This window comes from Schistocerca cancellata, chromosome 6, assembly GCF_023864275.1.
Source record: "Schistocerca cancellata isolate TAMUIC-IGC-003103 chromosome 6, iqSchCanc2.1, whole genome shotgun sequence".
In the NCBI taxonomy this organism is placed as follows: domain Eukaryota; kingdom Metazoa; phylum Arthropoda; class Insecta; order Orthoptera; family Acrididae; genus Schistocerca; species Schistocerca cancellata.
In genome coordinates, this window is record NC_064631.1 from 51,521,395 (window position 1) to 51,536,688 (window position 15,294).

Sequence of the window (15,294 nt, forward strand, 5' to 3'; positions counted from 1 at the left end):
GCTTACAAAACACTCGTTCGACCTATACTTGAGTATTGCTCATCAGTGTGGGATCCGTACCAGATCGGGTTGACGGAGGAGATAGAGAAGATCCAAAGAAGAGCGGCGCGTTTCGTCACAGGGTTATTTGGTAACCGTGATAGCGTTACGGAGATGTTTAACAAACTCAAGTAGCAGACTCTGCAAGAGAGGCGCTCTGCATCGCGGTGTAGCTTGCTTGCCAGGTTTCGAGAGGGTGCGTTTCTGGATGAGGTATCTAATATATTGCTTCCCCCTACTTATACCTCCCGAGGAGATCACGAATGTAAAATTAGAGAGATTAGAGCGCGCACGGAGGCTTTCAGACAGTCGTTCTTCCCGCGAACCATACGCGACTGGAACAGGAAAGGGAGGTAATGACAGTGGCACGTAAAGTGCCCTCCGCCACACACCGTTGGGTGGCTTGCGGAGTATAAATGTAGATGTAGATGTAGATCAATCCATGGACCCTGCATGTCAGCAGGGGACTGTGCAAGCTGATTGAGGCTCTTTAATGGTGTGGGGCGTGTGTAGGTGGAGTGTTATGGGACCCTTGATATGTCTAGATACGACTCTGACAGGTGACACATACGTAAGCGTCCTGTCTGATGACCTTCATCCATTCATGTCAATTTCGCATTCCGACAAGCAGTTGCAGCAGGACAATGCGACACTCCACACGTCCTAAATTGTTACAGAGTGGCTCCTGGAACACTGTTCTGAGTTGAAACACTTCCGCTGGCCACCAAACGCCCCACACATGAACGTTATTGAGCATATCTGGGATGCCTTGCAACTTGCTGATGAGAAGAGATTTTGACCCCCTCGTAGTCTTACCTACTTATGGATAGCCCTGCCGGATTCATGGTGTCAGTTCCCTCCAACACTTCCTCAGACATTAACAGAGTCCATGCCACGTCGTGCTGCTACACTTCTGCTTCCTCGCGGGGGCCGTACAACATATTACACAGGTGGACGAGTTTCTTTGGCTCTTCAGTGTATCATATCCCTTTCTCTCCTTCCCTCATCACTCCTTTCACAATCGCTGCTAAATTTGTGAATTAATAAAAGCTCAGCTTTTTTGTATTACAGGCAACGGCCTTGCCGCAGTGGATACACCGATTCCCGTCAGATCACCGAAGTTAAGCACTGTCGGGCGTGGCCGGCACTTGGATGGGTGACCATCCGGCCGCCATGCGTTGTTGCCATTTTTCGGGGTGGACTCAGCCTCGTGATGCCAATTGAGGAGCTACTCGACCGAATAGTAGCGCCTCCGGTCAAAGAAAACCATCATAACGACCGGGAGAGCGGTGTGCTGACCACACGCCCCTCCTATCCGCATCCTCAGTTGAGGATGACACGGCGGTCGGATGGTCCCGGTGGGCCACTTGTGGCCTAAAGACGGAGTGCTTTTTTTTTGTATTACAGTTACTGCTACTTTTCACTATTTATGTTAAAAATAATTGTAAATATTGTATCCTACATGAAAAGTAAGTCTTTGTATAAAATATTTTTTAACAACTGTGTGTTACACTGGCTGCTGTAATTTAATTAGAATACCCATCGCACCGCTGCCCATATTCTCCTGTGGAGCCATTTTTAAGTGAACAGCCGAACCATTCAAACTGACACATATGGGTTGTAGTAGAAACGCATGTACGTCACACATTATTAAAATACAGCTGAGAGGCCGCACTGTAAGATAAACCGTACGACACCACGTGTTACGTGCTGCTATTCACAGTTGCAGTGAAAACTGGAAAACAAAACAATACATTACTTGATCAAAAGCGTCCGTGCATCACTGTGTAATGCAGAATTGACCGCTAGATGTCAGAAGAGACGGAGCCGCCAATATAAAAGAATTGTGTTGTCAGTAGAAAAAAAGTAACAGCAGAACTGGCCGGTAAGGAGTGCTCAGTGATCTCGGACGTGGACTGTTCATTGGATGTCATCTGAGTAACTAATCCACCAGAAATATTTCAGCACTTCCAAAGTTCCCGAACTTGACTGTTGTAGTGCTCGTGATTGTGGAGCAGAAACGCAAAGGAACAACCAGAGACAAATCAAAACCAGTCAGACCCCATGTACTGACTGTCAGGGAACGTCGAGTATTGCGGAGGGAGTTTGCGAAAGCCACACGAAATCAGTGGGGGGAGTCACTTGTGAGTTGCAGAATACTACCACCAGGCCAGCTAGCAGGATGGCTTAGCTGTGGGCAGGGAGTTAACAAAGAATAGGGCACAACAGTCGAGCAGCTAATGATAAGCCACACGTTATTGTGTTCAGTGCTAAGAGGTACATGAGCTGGTGTAAAGAGTGACGTCACCGAGCAGCGGTTGGCTGGACGCGGGTGATTTGGAGTGATGAATCACGCTACAGCCTGTAGACTTACGATGAAAGCGTGTAGATACGTCGAATGCGTGGGGAACGTTACCTGTCATCATGTGTAGTGTGAACTATGATGTTACGGGACGAGGGTGTTTCTCTTGGTTACGGCGTGGTCCCCTTACTGCGCTGGAGAAAACGCTAAATTCGGCAGGATATGAACACATTTTAAGCAGTGTGTACTGCGTACAGTAGAGGTACAGTTGAGAGATGATGACTGCGTGTATGAGCATGACGATGCACCCTGTCATAAAGCAGCGTCTACGAGGCAACAGTTTGTGGACAGTAACATTCCTGAAATGGACTTGCCTCCTCAGAGTCTCGACCTGAATCCAGTGAACACCTTTCGGATGAGTTACGACATCGACTTTGCTCAAGACCCTAGTGTACAAAATCACTATCTTCTCTGGTTACGACCCTTGAAAAAGTATGCGTTGCCATTCCTCCACAGACATTCAACAGCCCATTGGAAGTGACCCCAGTAAATAAATGCCGCGATATAGGCGAATTGTGAAGATAACTCATACTGTGACTGGATTGAAGACCTTTTGGTAGGGGGATACAGTATGTTACCTTGCATGGAGAGTCGTCGTCAGATGCAGAAATGACTTGGGGAGTACACCAGGGAAGTGTGTTGGTACAGTTTCTGCCCATGTTAAATATATTAATAACCTTGAAAACAATATTAATAGTAAAATCAGGCTCTTTGCAGGTGATGAAGTTATCTGTAATAAAGTACTATCCGCAAGAAGCTGCATACATACTCAGTCACATCTTGATAAGTGATACAGCAATTGTCAACTTGCTTTAAATGTTCAGAAATGTAAAACTGTGCACAAAACGAAAAAACGTAGAACCCTTTGATTATAATATAAATGAGTCACCGTTGGAAAGGACCAACTCATTCAAATGCCTGGATGTAACACTTTGTAGGCATATGAAACGGAATGATCAAACAGGTAAAGCAAAAGGCACACTTCGATTTGTTGGTAGAATACTGTGCAATCAATCTACAAAGGAGACTGCTTACAAATCACTCTACCTACCGGTTCTACAATATTGCTGAACTGTGTGGGACCAGTGCAGCATAGGACTAGCGGGGATACTGAACGTATACAGAGAACGGCAGCACCAGTGGTCACAGGTTTGTTTAATCCGTGGGAGAGTGTCACAGAAATACTGCAGGAACTGAACTGGAAGACTCTTGAAGACAGACGTAAGCTGTCCCGAGAAAGTCTGTTAACAAAGTTTCAAGAACTGGCTTAAAATGGTCACTCTAGCAATATACGACACACACCCCTATGTATCGATCACATAGGGATCGTGTGGACAAGATTAGAGTAATTACTGTACTACCAGACACATTCAACCAATCATTCTTCCTGCTCTCCATAGGTTAATGTAACGGGAAGAAAACCTAACAACTGTTTCAATGGGAAACGTACCCTCTCCCATGCACCTCACGGTGGTTTGCAGAGTATAGCTGTTGATGTAGATGTAGATTAATAGATTAATATCCAGAAACTTCTGAACAGATTGTATGCTCTAATACACATTATCACAACCACTGCTGTATTTGAGCTCTTCCAAAAAACGTCTTTCGCCTGTGGGCCTAACTGTAACTAAAATAGTATACAATATGTAGAAAGCCTGGTTGGATGTAAATGCTACTTACAGGTCCCTTTTGGCGCGTAAGAGTCAACTGAATTACGTAGTCTGCCTAAACCTGCTTTCCCAAACCTCTTTCTGCATGTTGCAAAGACCTGATGGCATGTCTACATCCATGAGTGAAAGTGCATCCATTGTTACACGAATGCTACCGACTGAAGCTGAAGTTTTCACTCACAGAGGTGCTTTCCAATGTGAAAGACGTCTTCATCTGTGAATACCATAACTCGCGCAGCTCGGCGACAAAGTAGTTTAGAGAAAAACAGAACATAGCATTTGGCAATTTACTGCAAAGAACACCTCAGTGTTTTAAATGTCTTTTTGACTTCAGAAGAGAAGACGATAACAACAGTATTAAACGTGATACACCATTAAACGAAATATGTTGTATTTGTACGTTAAAACAGTTTACGATGCAGACAACAGTGGAGGAAAACTGAGGTTTTATGGACTGATGGTATAGTCAACCAATGGCAAATGTCATATCTAAGCAAAAGGATGACGGAAGCACTACTTAGTAATTCAGCCAATGTAATCAGGGAAGGTTCTTCTCAGTCCAGATAAATCACGTATGGGGTTCCCCAAGGTTCAGTCTTAGGTCCGCTATTGTTCCTCATGTCTGTAAATGATCTTCCATCCAATATGCACCAAGTAGAATTATTTCTCTCTGCGGATGATACTATTATTGCCCTGAATACATACAGCAACAGAAGAAATGGTAAACAATGTTCTTAAAAGTATCATTGGTTTTCTCGAAATGGTCTCGCTCTCAGTTTAAAAAAGGCACAAAGCCTTCAGTTCTACATGTGCAGAGGTACTGCCCAAATGATATGTGTAACATATTTTGAGGAAATGCTTAATACGATGGAAACTTCCAAATTTTTAAGTGTCCATACTGAAGAGAATTTCAGGCTGGAAAAAGCACATTCTGGAACTCGAAAAACAGCTTAGTTCAGGTACATTTGTGCTTAAAATCATTGCACATCTTGGGGACAGACAAATTAGTAATATTTAATATTTTAAATATTTTCATTCAATGATGTCATATGGAATAATGTTCTTGGGAACTCATCTTTAAGAAATAAAGGATTACTTGCTGAAAAGCATGCTGTAAGAATAATATATGGCGCTCAACCACGATCATCTCGTAGACATCTGTTTAAGGAATTAGTCATTTTGACTACTGCTTCACATTGTAATTATTCCCTTAAGAAGTTTGTTGATGTATACAGTTGCAATACCAGAATAAAAGTAACATTTGTTATTCCACACTAAAGGTTACAAAGACAGATGGACAATGCTTTGGTTTTTGGTAACAGTGATACAATATGTGTGACAGACACAAAAATAAAATTTGAAAGCAAAGTCGAAAAGTGTCTCTTTGACAACTTGTTCTGTTCCAAACAAGAATTTTTATTATTGTAACATGTAAAAGTACCATAGTAGGTAGGAATTACTAAGCGACATATGTATAACTTTTTTAAAGAAAACACTTGCAAATGGTCAGCATGGACCATATTTACAAAAGATATGTGACGTGAGTATAAAATGATTCGTTCCATATCACTGTGATCTTTGTGCACACAAACCATGGAATATGAAACAAACAAACTAATAAAAATAAATAAAAACCTTGCAGTCACAATTCTAACACAAAAGACATGTCGCTGAGTCATCAAAGAGAAGTGTTGCTGGGAGTGAGGATGTTTACGTAGTAAAAATGTAATTTTTTGCCAAACTTCGGATCACCTGTGGCATGGAATCTTATAGTAGACGATGACTTCTCCAAAGAAATACTTGTTTTTCACATCGCAGTTTCTGCGTCATAGAGAAGTCCAGCAGGAATCGGTAATTATCCTCCTTCATTCTCATTTAATTCCTTGACGTGTATTCGTCCTTTCAGAAAAGTTATTTTCGAATAAACGTCAAGCTTCCCTTCGGCCACCGTCTATTCATCCATTTTTTCACCCATAATTGCAGTTTTCGTCTCTTGTGTTATTCATTGCCATGGCACAAACTGTTAGGCCAAAAAGTTTCGAGACTGCAGTAATAAAAGGTAGAGATAAGTTAGGATGATTGTTAGATGCTTGGGGTGTCCAACATGAGTGCAACGTATAGAATATTCATACAACTATCTGAAACTGAAGAAAGGCTCTTTATGGGTGATGTTCATTTCGCATGTCACATTTGCACCTTCATGTACTGGCAAACCATTGGAGACCCACTCTGCACCCTGTCGTTTGTGGTAGGTTCGTACTGATAACAGCAAGTATTATCCAGAAAAAATTTGTCTGCATTTTAAATTTCGATCAGGTCGCGGTATGTGTCCACACATCGTTGTTTCTGTTCTGGAATCAGGCAGTGTAGGACAAAGTTTATATAATACTGTTCTCTTCTTTAAAATATTCTGGAGAACGTCTTGAACATTTGATCTTCAGTTCATTGATTCTTTGCGATCAATGACACAACAATGTTGACATACTATTGTAGCACCTCCACTATTTAACACAGTCTGCTGAGAAGTGACCGATCAAATGCATATCTGTTGTTTACAATTTGTGGTATAGTCCAAAGATGGCGGTGCTACACCACAGTGGGCAATGCACATCTGTAGCACAGGCATTAGCGATGTCTCGCTGCAATCCGTAGCGACGAATGGGAGTGGCTGCAGAAGACACGCCCCCTCTCTCAGCACAGCAGCGCCCTCTCACGGAGGTCAATATACAGCCCAGCCGAGCATGGAAGCGCTCTGCCGCAGTTCGTGAAGCAGTCGGCATCGTCGAGTCTCAGATGGAAATGTACTTTTGTAAACACTGAACACTGTACTTCAAGAGAAGAGTTCTTAATTAGTGCATCAAGTAATGCTTCAATAGTCAATCACAGTTGTAAATTATCAAGCACTCATGTGCTAGAGGACTGTATCAAGTTAAGTGAATGTTTTTATTCATTCATATAATAAAGTGAACTAATATTTTGTATGTTGTAGTTCTGGTGAATCATCTCCCAGACCAATCAAAGAAAACACAGTTACAGCTAGACAGTTGTGGTTTCGTCAGGTCATAACACAGTTATTAGTTGAAGCTGCTACTGTAGTTATTGCGCTTATGTGCCAGGAATGAAATCAGTTCTTATAATTTTTCGGGTGGACGGTTTATAACGGGTGGACGGTTTATAATAGAGCGGCCACAGAGAAAGCAACGAGTGCTTAGCCCTCGACGTCATGATAAATACGTTTGCAGAACTGCTGTTTGTGGGTCTTCCAACAACCCGTGACTTTTCTCGTTCACCTAAGCGCGTCTTTTGTTGCGTGTTTTACGGAACTTGTAAATGAATATTAAGACGCTGGTTAGGTGTAAACGATTAAGAAAAGTAACAGCTGAGGGAACTACACTGGTGTCGAAAAGTAAAGCAACAAACCGCTGTTTCCCTGTCCGGTGCCAAATTCACGATATAATCCTACAAACTGTGAACTAGATGTCCGTGCGATCGTGTAGTGTACTGATCGCATTCGGGTGAGCGGACAACCATGCCATCGATGACGTCAGGTGCTCGTTGCCAGGTAGCCCCACATCCATATTCGATGTGTGTGACGTTAGAGACGGGGCAGTATGGCACAGAGAAGAGGCCTACCATAGTCTCTGTGGTGGACAGCCATAGGAAGAAAGGAACCGGGACAGTCGCAAACTGATTTGGCCCGATGGCTTGTTGTGAATCGTTCCGTTATTTCTCGGATGTGGCGACAGTTTATACAGACCGAAGCTGTACCCACGAGACCAGGGCTGCGGTGACCAGGTGTGACCTCAGAAGAGAGAACCGTTATTTGGCTGTATGGGCACGACAGTACTACCTTTGTACTGCACAGCAACTGACATGTGAGCTCCTAGCATCCACTGGACGTGTTATATCGAGGCAAACGGTGTATAGAATAATGTGGCAGAGTGGCCTATACTGTCAGAGACCTACTGTATGTCTACCTCTGACGTTCCTTCACAGAAGGGAACGTCTAGAGTGGAGTCATCAGCACACCACCAGGACGGTCGAACAGTGGACCAATTTGTTGTTTTCACAGATAAATCCCGATTTAGTCTGGAGAGTGATTCTCCATGGCCGCATCTAGAGTGAACGTGGAACACGATTTCGGGACCCAAACTATATAAAAAGGGACCGGTATCGAGGATGATCCTTAATGGGTTATGTTCACCACATGAACCACTCTTCTTGAAATTGTACGGGTGAATCGGCAGGGTTTAACTGCTGTCAGGTATCGTGACTAGATGTTGGGACCTAACTTGTTGTTGTTGTTGTGAGGCGCTGTGGGACAAGACGTCGCAGTGATGGACTATAATGCTCGACCTCAAAGAGCACGGGTGGTTGATGTTTTCTTGAAGACAGCAAGCAGCAAGCAGTTCTGGAGGAAGAATGGGCGTTACTGTCTCAACATCATTCACGGTATACCCCATTGCTGTCAGGCCTGTATTGCTGCCAGAGATGGTCACACCCGACACTGGGCTCATTAACCAGTTGTCGAAATGTGTGTGGAAATCCCTTAAGTTGGAAAACACGAAGAACATGTTTGTCTACCGTTATGCACGTTACAGCTGCTTGTGTTCTACATCCATTACATTGTTTCTGATTTCTTATGATCTGTTTATACAACTTTTCGGGACCATAGACGCAACCTAGCAGAGTTTCCTCTTGTTGCTTTAGCTATGGACGCCAGTGTTACGTAGAGAGGGTGTGGTGGGCAGCGGCTGCCTACCTCGACACTCTTGGAGCGCGGGTCGGCCACCTGGACGGTCTCGTCGGGCGGCAGGCGCCACGAGTTGCGCTCCACGTTGACGTTGGTGTGCATGGCCGCCGCTGCCGCTGCCGATGCCGATGCCGATGCCGCCGCTCACTCGCCAGCTCGCCGGAACCCTGCAACAGCCAGCCAAAACACTCTCGTCACCTGCAGTCAGCGCCACAACACAATCACAACTCTCAGGAGCAACCGCACTGAACGGTCACCCGCGACACTGTCCAGCTCGATCGAAGTCGAAGGACTGTCGTAAGCAAGCCGTCGATTCAACAGAAATGTAGCAGAGATCATATGTATGAATGCGTGACGTCTGTCCCTTCGGACATGCATCCATACACTGAAGCGTCAAAGAAACTGGTATAGGCAAGCGTATTCAAATATAGATATACCGGGTCATAAAAAAGTCAGTATAAATTTGAAAACTTAATAAACCACGGAATAATGTAGATAGAGAGGTAAAAATTGACACACATGCTTGGAATGACATGGGGTTTTATTAGAACAAAAAAAAAACAAAGTTCACAAAACGTCCGACAGATGGCGCTGGACAGCAAAACGTCAGTGACTGCGCATGGCAGTCGTGTATAAAAGGAGCTGTAATGAGAGAGAGAATCAGATGCGCCAGCAGCCGCAGCATGTCACACGGCGTAATGCTGCTGAGACAGTTGAGGAAGAAATGGAGACTGTAGCGAGTTCGTCTACGCACGGGGAAGTCAGCGCTCGTGCAGTCGCACGTCGCACCGGCATTCCATACACTACTGTTTGGTTGGCACTTAAGTGTACTCTCCTATGCTATCCCTACAAAATCCATCGGCATCATGAACTGTTACCTGGCGATTTAGTGAAGCGGAGGGCATTTGCAGTGTGGGCGTTTCAAAAGATGGAGGAAGATGACGATTGGATGAGTAACGTTTTGTGGACCGACGAAGCTCATTTCACGATCCGAGGGTCTGTCAGCGCCAACAACTGCAGAATTTTGGCTACCGAAAGTCCTAGAACTGTCTTGGAAACTCCATTGCACGACGAGAAAGTCACGGTATGGCTTGGATTTACCACATCTACCGTTATCGGGCCTTTTTTCTTCGAGGAAATGCGTGATTCTGGTTTTGTAACTGCTGCCGTGACGGATGAGAGGTACGCCGATATGTTACAGAATCGCATCATCCCCAGCCCGGCTGATAAACACCTGCTGGAACGAACGATGTTTATGCAGGATGGCGCTCCACCCCATATTGCTAGACGCGTTAAAGATCTCTTGCGCGCGTCGTTTGGTGATGATCGTGTGGTCATCCGCCACTTTCGTCATGCTTGGCCTCCCAGGTCCCGAGACCTCAGTCATTGCGATTATTGGCTTTGGAGTTACCTGAAGTCGCAAGTGTATCGTGATCGACCGACATCTCTAGGGATGCTGAAAGACAACATCCGACGCCAATGCCTCAACATAACTCCGGACATGCTTTACAGTGCTGTTCACCACATTATTCCTCGACTACAGCTATTGTTGAGGAATGATGGTGGACATATTGAGCATTTCCTGTAAACAACATCATCTTTGCTTTGTCTTACTTTGTTATGCTAGTTATTGCTATTCTGATCAGATGAAGCGCCATCTGTCGGTCATTTCTTGAACTTTTGTATTTTTTAGTTCAAATAAAACCCCATGGCATTCCAAGCATGTATGTCAATTCGTACCTCTCTATCTACATTATTCCTTGATTTATTTAGTTTTCAAATTTATACTGACTTTGATCATCCGGTATGTAAACAGAATACGGCGCTGCGGTCGGCAACGCCTATACACCCTATAAGACAACAAGTATCTCGCGCAGTTGTTAGATCACTTACTGCTGCTACAGTGGGAGGTTATCAAGTTTTAAGTGAGTCTGAACGTCGTGTTATTGTCGGTGCACGACCAATGGGACACAGCATCTCCGAGGTAGCGATGAAGTGCGGAATTTCCCCTACGACCATTTCACGAATGTACCGTGAATATCACAAAACCGGTGAAACATCAAATCTCCGACATTGCTTTGGCCGGAAAAAAGATCCAGCAAGAATCGACCAACGACGAATGAAGAGGATCGTTCAGTGTGACAGAAGTGCAACCCTTCCCAACATAATCTATATGGACTTTCGGAGCCGAAGGCCCACTCGTGTACCCTTTAAAACTGCACGACACTAAGCTTTGCGCCTCGCCTGGCCCCGTCAACAACAAAATTGGACTTTTGATGACAGTAAACATGTTGCCTGGTCGGAGGAGTCTCGTTTCAGATGGTATCGAGCGGATGGACGTGTGCGGTTATGGAGAAAACCGGATGAACCCATGGATCCTCATGTCAGCAGGGTACTGTTCAAACTGGTGGAGGCTCTGCAATGATGTGGGCCGTGTGCAGTTGGTGTGATATGGGTCCTCTGATACGTCTAGATACGACTCTGACAGGTGACACGTACGTAGGTATCCTGTCTGATCACTTCTTCCATTCATGTCTATTGTGAAGTTCGATGGACATCTACAGTTCCAGCAGGACAATGCGAACTCCACACGTCCAGAATTGCTACAGAGTGGCTCCAGGAACACTCTTCTGAGTTTAAACACTTCCGCTGGCCACCAAACTCCCCAGACATGAACGTTATTGAGCATATCTGGGATGACCTGCAACATGTTGTTTGTATGAGATGTCCACCATCCATTTTGGAGGTGCAGCATGCGACTTGGACTTGTAGTTCCTTGGAATATTATAGCTGCCAGAACAAGATACTTTCGCTTTAGCTGGAAGTGCTCAGGCGAGAGAGAAGATAGAACATGTGTCGTTGATCGCCGTGTGGCTGCGTAGTTGTAGCAGTGTGCTTTACTTCTGGAAATCTGAGATAATCAATCAAGGTAAGAGCAAAAATTAAATTCCATTTTGTTAGCGAAGAACGTTGCTGATTCGTTATGATAATGCCAGATTTGCCGACAATGCTGATTTTCAGGCCCGAATGGCGGGCGACAGTCAAGCTGGCATCCCACCATTGTCCAGTGCGTCTCCAGAGACGTCTTCGGCCTGGAATCTCATAACTGGAGTAGAACTGTATTCAGCGATATATCCCGCTTCGAACTGAACCCAGTCTGCCAACGAGCATTATGGGTAAGGCCTCCCAACCAGTTCGGGATTTTGAAGATCTAATGCACAGAATTTGGTACGATACCCCTGAGGAAGACATTCAACGCCTCTATCAATCAATGCCACTCAGAATAACTGCTTGCACAAGAGCCAGAGATGTCCAACTCGTTATTGGCCTGCTCAATTTGTGAATCTCTTTCTCTTGAATAAATCATCCATTTTTCTGACTGTAACTGTCTGTTTGTGTGTAGACGTACATCACATTTACCGATTTCCGTGCATTCGGATAATTACATCGTGATGCGATTTTTTTCTTCTTCTTCGTATGTAATGTAGCTGCAGTAAGTTTGCGTCGCAGCTATAGCCTTGAAGAAAATTATTAGCAACAAAATCGTATATTTTACTCTGTGTTACTAAGTGCAGTACCACAACATGTCTATTCAAATCGGAATTTCCAGGTAACCGTTGTATATCCGTTACGTAAGTACTAAAACTAAACTAAACTCCTCCCGCACAGGCCATGAAGGCCCAAAGGTACCGACTGACCGCCGTGTCGTCCTCAGCCCACAGGCGTCACTGGATGCGGATATGGAGGGGCAAGCGATCAGCACACCGCTCCCCCGTAGGTCAGTTTCCGAGACTGGAGCCGCTACTTATCAATCAAGGAGCCAACAGCGCTCGGCAGGCCGGATGGTCACCCATCCAAGTGCTAGCCTAGCCAGACAGCGCTTAACTTCGGTAATCTGACGGGAACCGGTGTTACCACTGCGGAAAGGACGTTGGCTATTACGTAAGTACAAAGGGATTGAAATATCGTTTTGATGTGAAGTTGGCAGAGACTGTAACGACCTTAAAGAACGCTTCATTACTGATAAAGTACACTTCGTGACTACAAAAAGCGTACCGCCGAACACCCATCTCACTGGCTGTGCCCACAGAAAATCACAGTTAAGAACTAAGTACTCAACAGCACAAGAACAGCAGGTTAGCTAGGTTAGCGGTTAAGATTCTCTTACCATAGAAATATCGCCTACATACGGATAGGTGAACATCGATTTCACAATGTCTTTAACAAGGAACATTAGGGTATTAATAAGGTACAATCAATCGCCAACATATTGCGTTGCTACATCACATCACAGCACTGAAAATCGCTGTTGCACAAACATAGCGTAGACTGAATTACGGAACACAGCTCTGGTAACTGAGTCGGTCTCGTCTGCGTAAAATTCGGGAATCACTGGGACACAAGGCAAGAGAAAGGATAGAACGAAATTTATTTGCTTGTGTGAAGAATGAGAGCGTGGGTAGGCGATTGACTGGTTACATTAATTTGTATTTCTAAATTATTATAACAAAACGTTATTACTGTTATTGCTATTAAATGGTTCAAATGGCTCTGAGCACTATGGGACTCAACTGCTGAGGTCATTAGTCCCCTAGAACTTAGAACTAGTTAAACCTAACTAACCTAAGAACATCACAAACATCCATGCCCGAGGCAGGATTTGAACCTGCGACCGTAGCGGTCGTGCGGTTCCAGACTGCAGCGCCTTTAACCGCACGGCCACTTCGGCCGGCTGTTATTGCTATTACTATATGAGCTCGTGCAGGAATAAATCATTTGATGTTTACGTTCTATATACGTTCTTCGTATTCAGTTCTGCCATCAATTTCATTCTCCATGAGCCATTGCCATTGTATTAGGCGACCAAAATATTATTTCACCTGGGTGTGAGGACGCCTCTGTCGGCTTATCGTGAGTGTTTACCGTAATATTTCTCGAGGACACGCTGAACCACGTGATAATACACTGACGGGCCAAAGAAACTGGTACACCTGGCTAATATCGTGTAGGGCCCCCGCCAGCACGCAGAAGTACCGCAACACGACGTGACATGGACTCGACTAATCTTTGAAGTAGTGCTGGAGGGAACTGACACCACGAATCCTGCAGGGCTGTCCATAAATCCGTAAGACTACGAGGGGTTGGAGATCTCTTCTGAACAGCACGTTGCAAGGCATCCCAGATACGCTCAATAACATTTTTGTGTGGGGAGTTTGGAGGCCAGCGGAAGTGTTTAAGCTTGGAAAAAATGTTCCTGGAGTCACTCTGTAGCAGTTATGGACATGTGGGGTGTCGCATTGTCCTGCTGGAATTGCGCAAGTCAGTCGGAATGCACAACGGACATGAATGGATGCAGGTAATGAGACAGGACGCTTACGTACGTAAAAATGGATCAAATGGCTCTGAGCACTATGGGATTCAACATCTGTGGTCATCAGTCCCCTAGAGCTTAGAACTAGTTAAACCTAACTAACCTAAGGACATCACACACATCCATGCCCGAGGCAGGATTCGAACCTGCGACCGTAGCAGTCTCGCGGCTCCGGACTGGGCGCCTAGAACCGCGAGACCACCGCGGCCGGCTTACGTACGTATCACGTGTCAGAATCGTGTCTAGACGCATCAGGGGCCCCATATCACTCCAACGCCACACGCCCCACACCGTTACACAGACTCCACGAGCTCGAACAGTCCCCTGCTGACATGCAGGGCACTTGGATTCATCAGGTTGTGTCCATTCCCGTACACGTCCATCCTCTCGATACAATTTGAAACGCGACTTGTCCGACCAGGCAACATGTTTCCAGTCGTCAACAGTCCAGTGTCGGTGTTGTCGGGCCCAGCAGACGTGTAAAGCTTTGTGTCGTGCAGTCATCAAGGGTACACGTGTAATAGTTTCCCTCCGAAAGCTCTTATCGACGATGTTTCGTTGAATGGTTCGCACGCTGACACTTGTTGATGGCACAAAATTGAAATCTGCAGCAATTTGCGGAAGGTTTGCATTTCTGACACGCTGTCGATTCTCTTCAGTCATCGTTGGTTCCATTCTTGCAGGATCTTTATCTGGTCACGGCAGTGTCGGAGAGTTTATGTTTTCAAAAAAATGGTTCAAATGGCTCTGAGCACTATGGGACTTAACATCTGAGGTCATCAGTCCCCTAGACTTAGAACTACTTAGACCTAACTAAGCTAAGGACATCACCCACATCCATGCTCGAGGCAGGATTCGAACCTGCGACCGCAGCAGCCGCGTGGTGCCAGACTGAAGCGCCTAGAACCGCTCGGCCACCGAGACCGGCTTTTGATGTTTTGACGGATTCCTGATATTCAAGGTGCGCTCATGAAATGGTCGTGCGGGAAGATCCTCACTTCATCGCTGCCTCGGAGATGCTGTATGCCGTTGCTCGTGCGCCGACTATAACGGCACGTTCAAACTCACTTAAATCTTGATAACCTGCCACTGTAGCAGC

General features: G+C 45.2%; 1 protein-coding gene and 2 pseudogenes across 4 annotated transcripts in view; 1 reads left to right on the forward strand and 2 right to left on the reverse strand.

Annotated features, from left to right (window-relative positions):
- LOC126191140 (inactive dipeptidyl peptidase 10) overlaps positions 1–15,294 on the reverse strand; it is a 1,759,372-nt gene that overhangs the window by 647,292 nt on the left and 1,096,786 nt on the right. For all 4 annotated transcript variants that reach the window (XM_049931893.1, XM_049931895.1, XM_049931894.1 and 1 more), the window contains exon 4: positions 8,834–8,991. In XM_049931893.1, the coding sequence (XP_049787850.1) occupies positions 8,834–8,926 (93 nt within the window). In that variant the 5' untranslated portion in view covers positions 8,927–8,991. The remainder of the gene's footprint in view (positions 1–8,833; positions 8,992–15,294) is intronic.
- Positions 1,110–1,226, forward strand: LOC126089899 (5S ribosomal RNA; annotated as a pseudogene).
- LOC126089989 (5S ribosomal RNA) lies at positions 12,643–12,760 on the reverse strand (annotated as a pseudogene).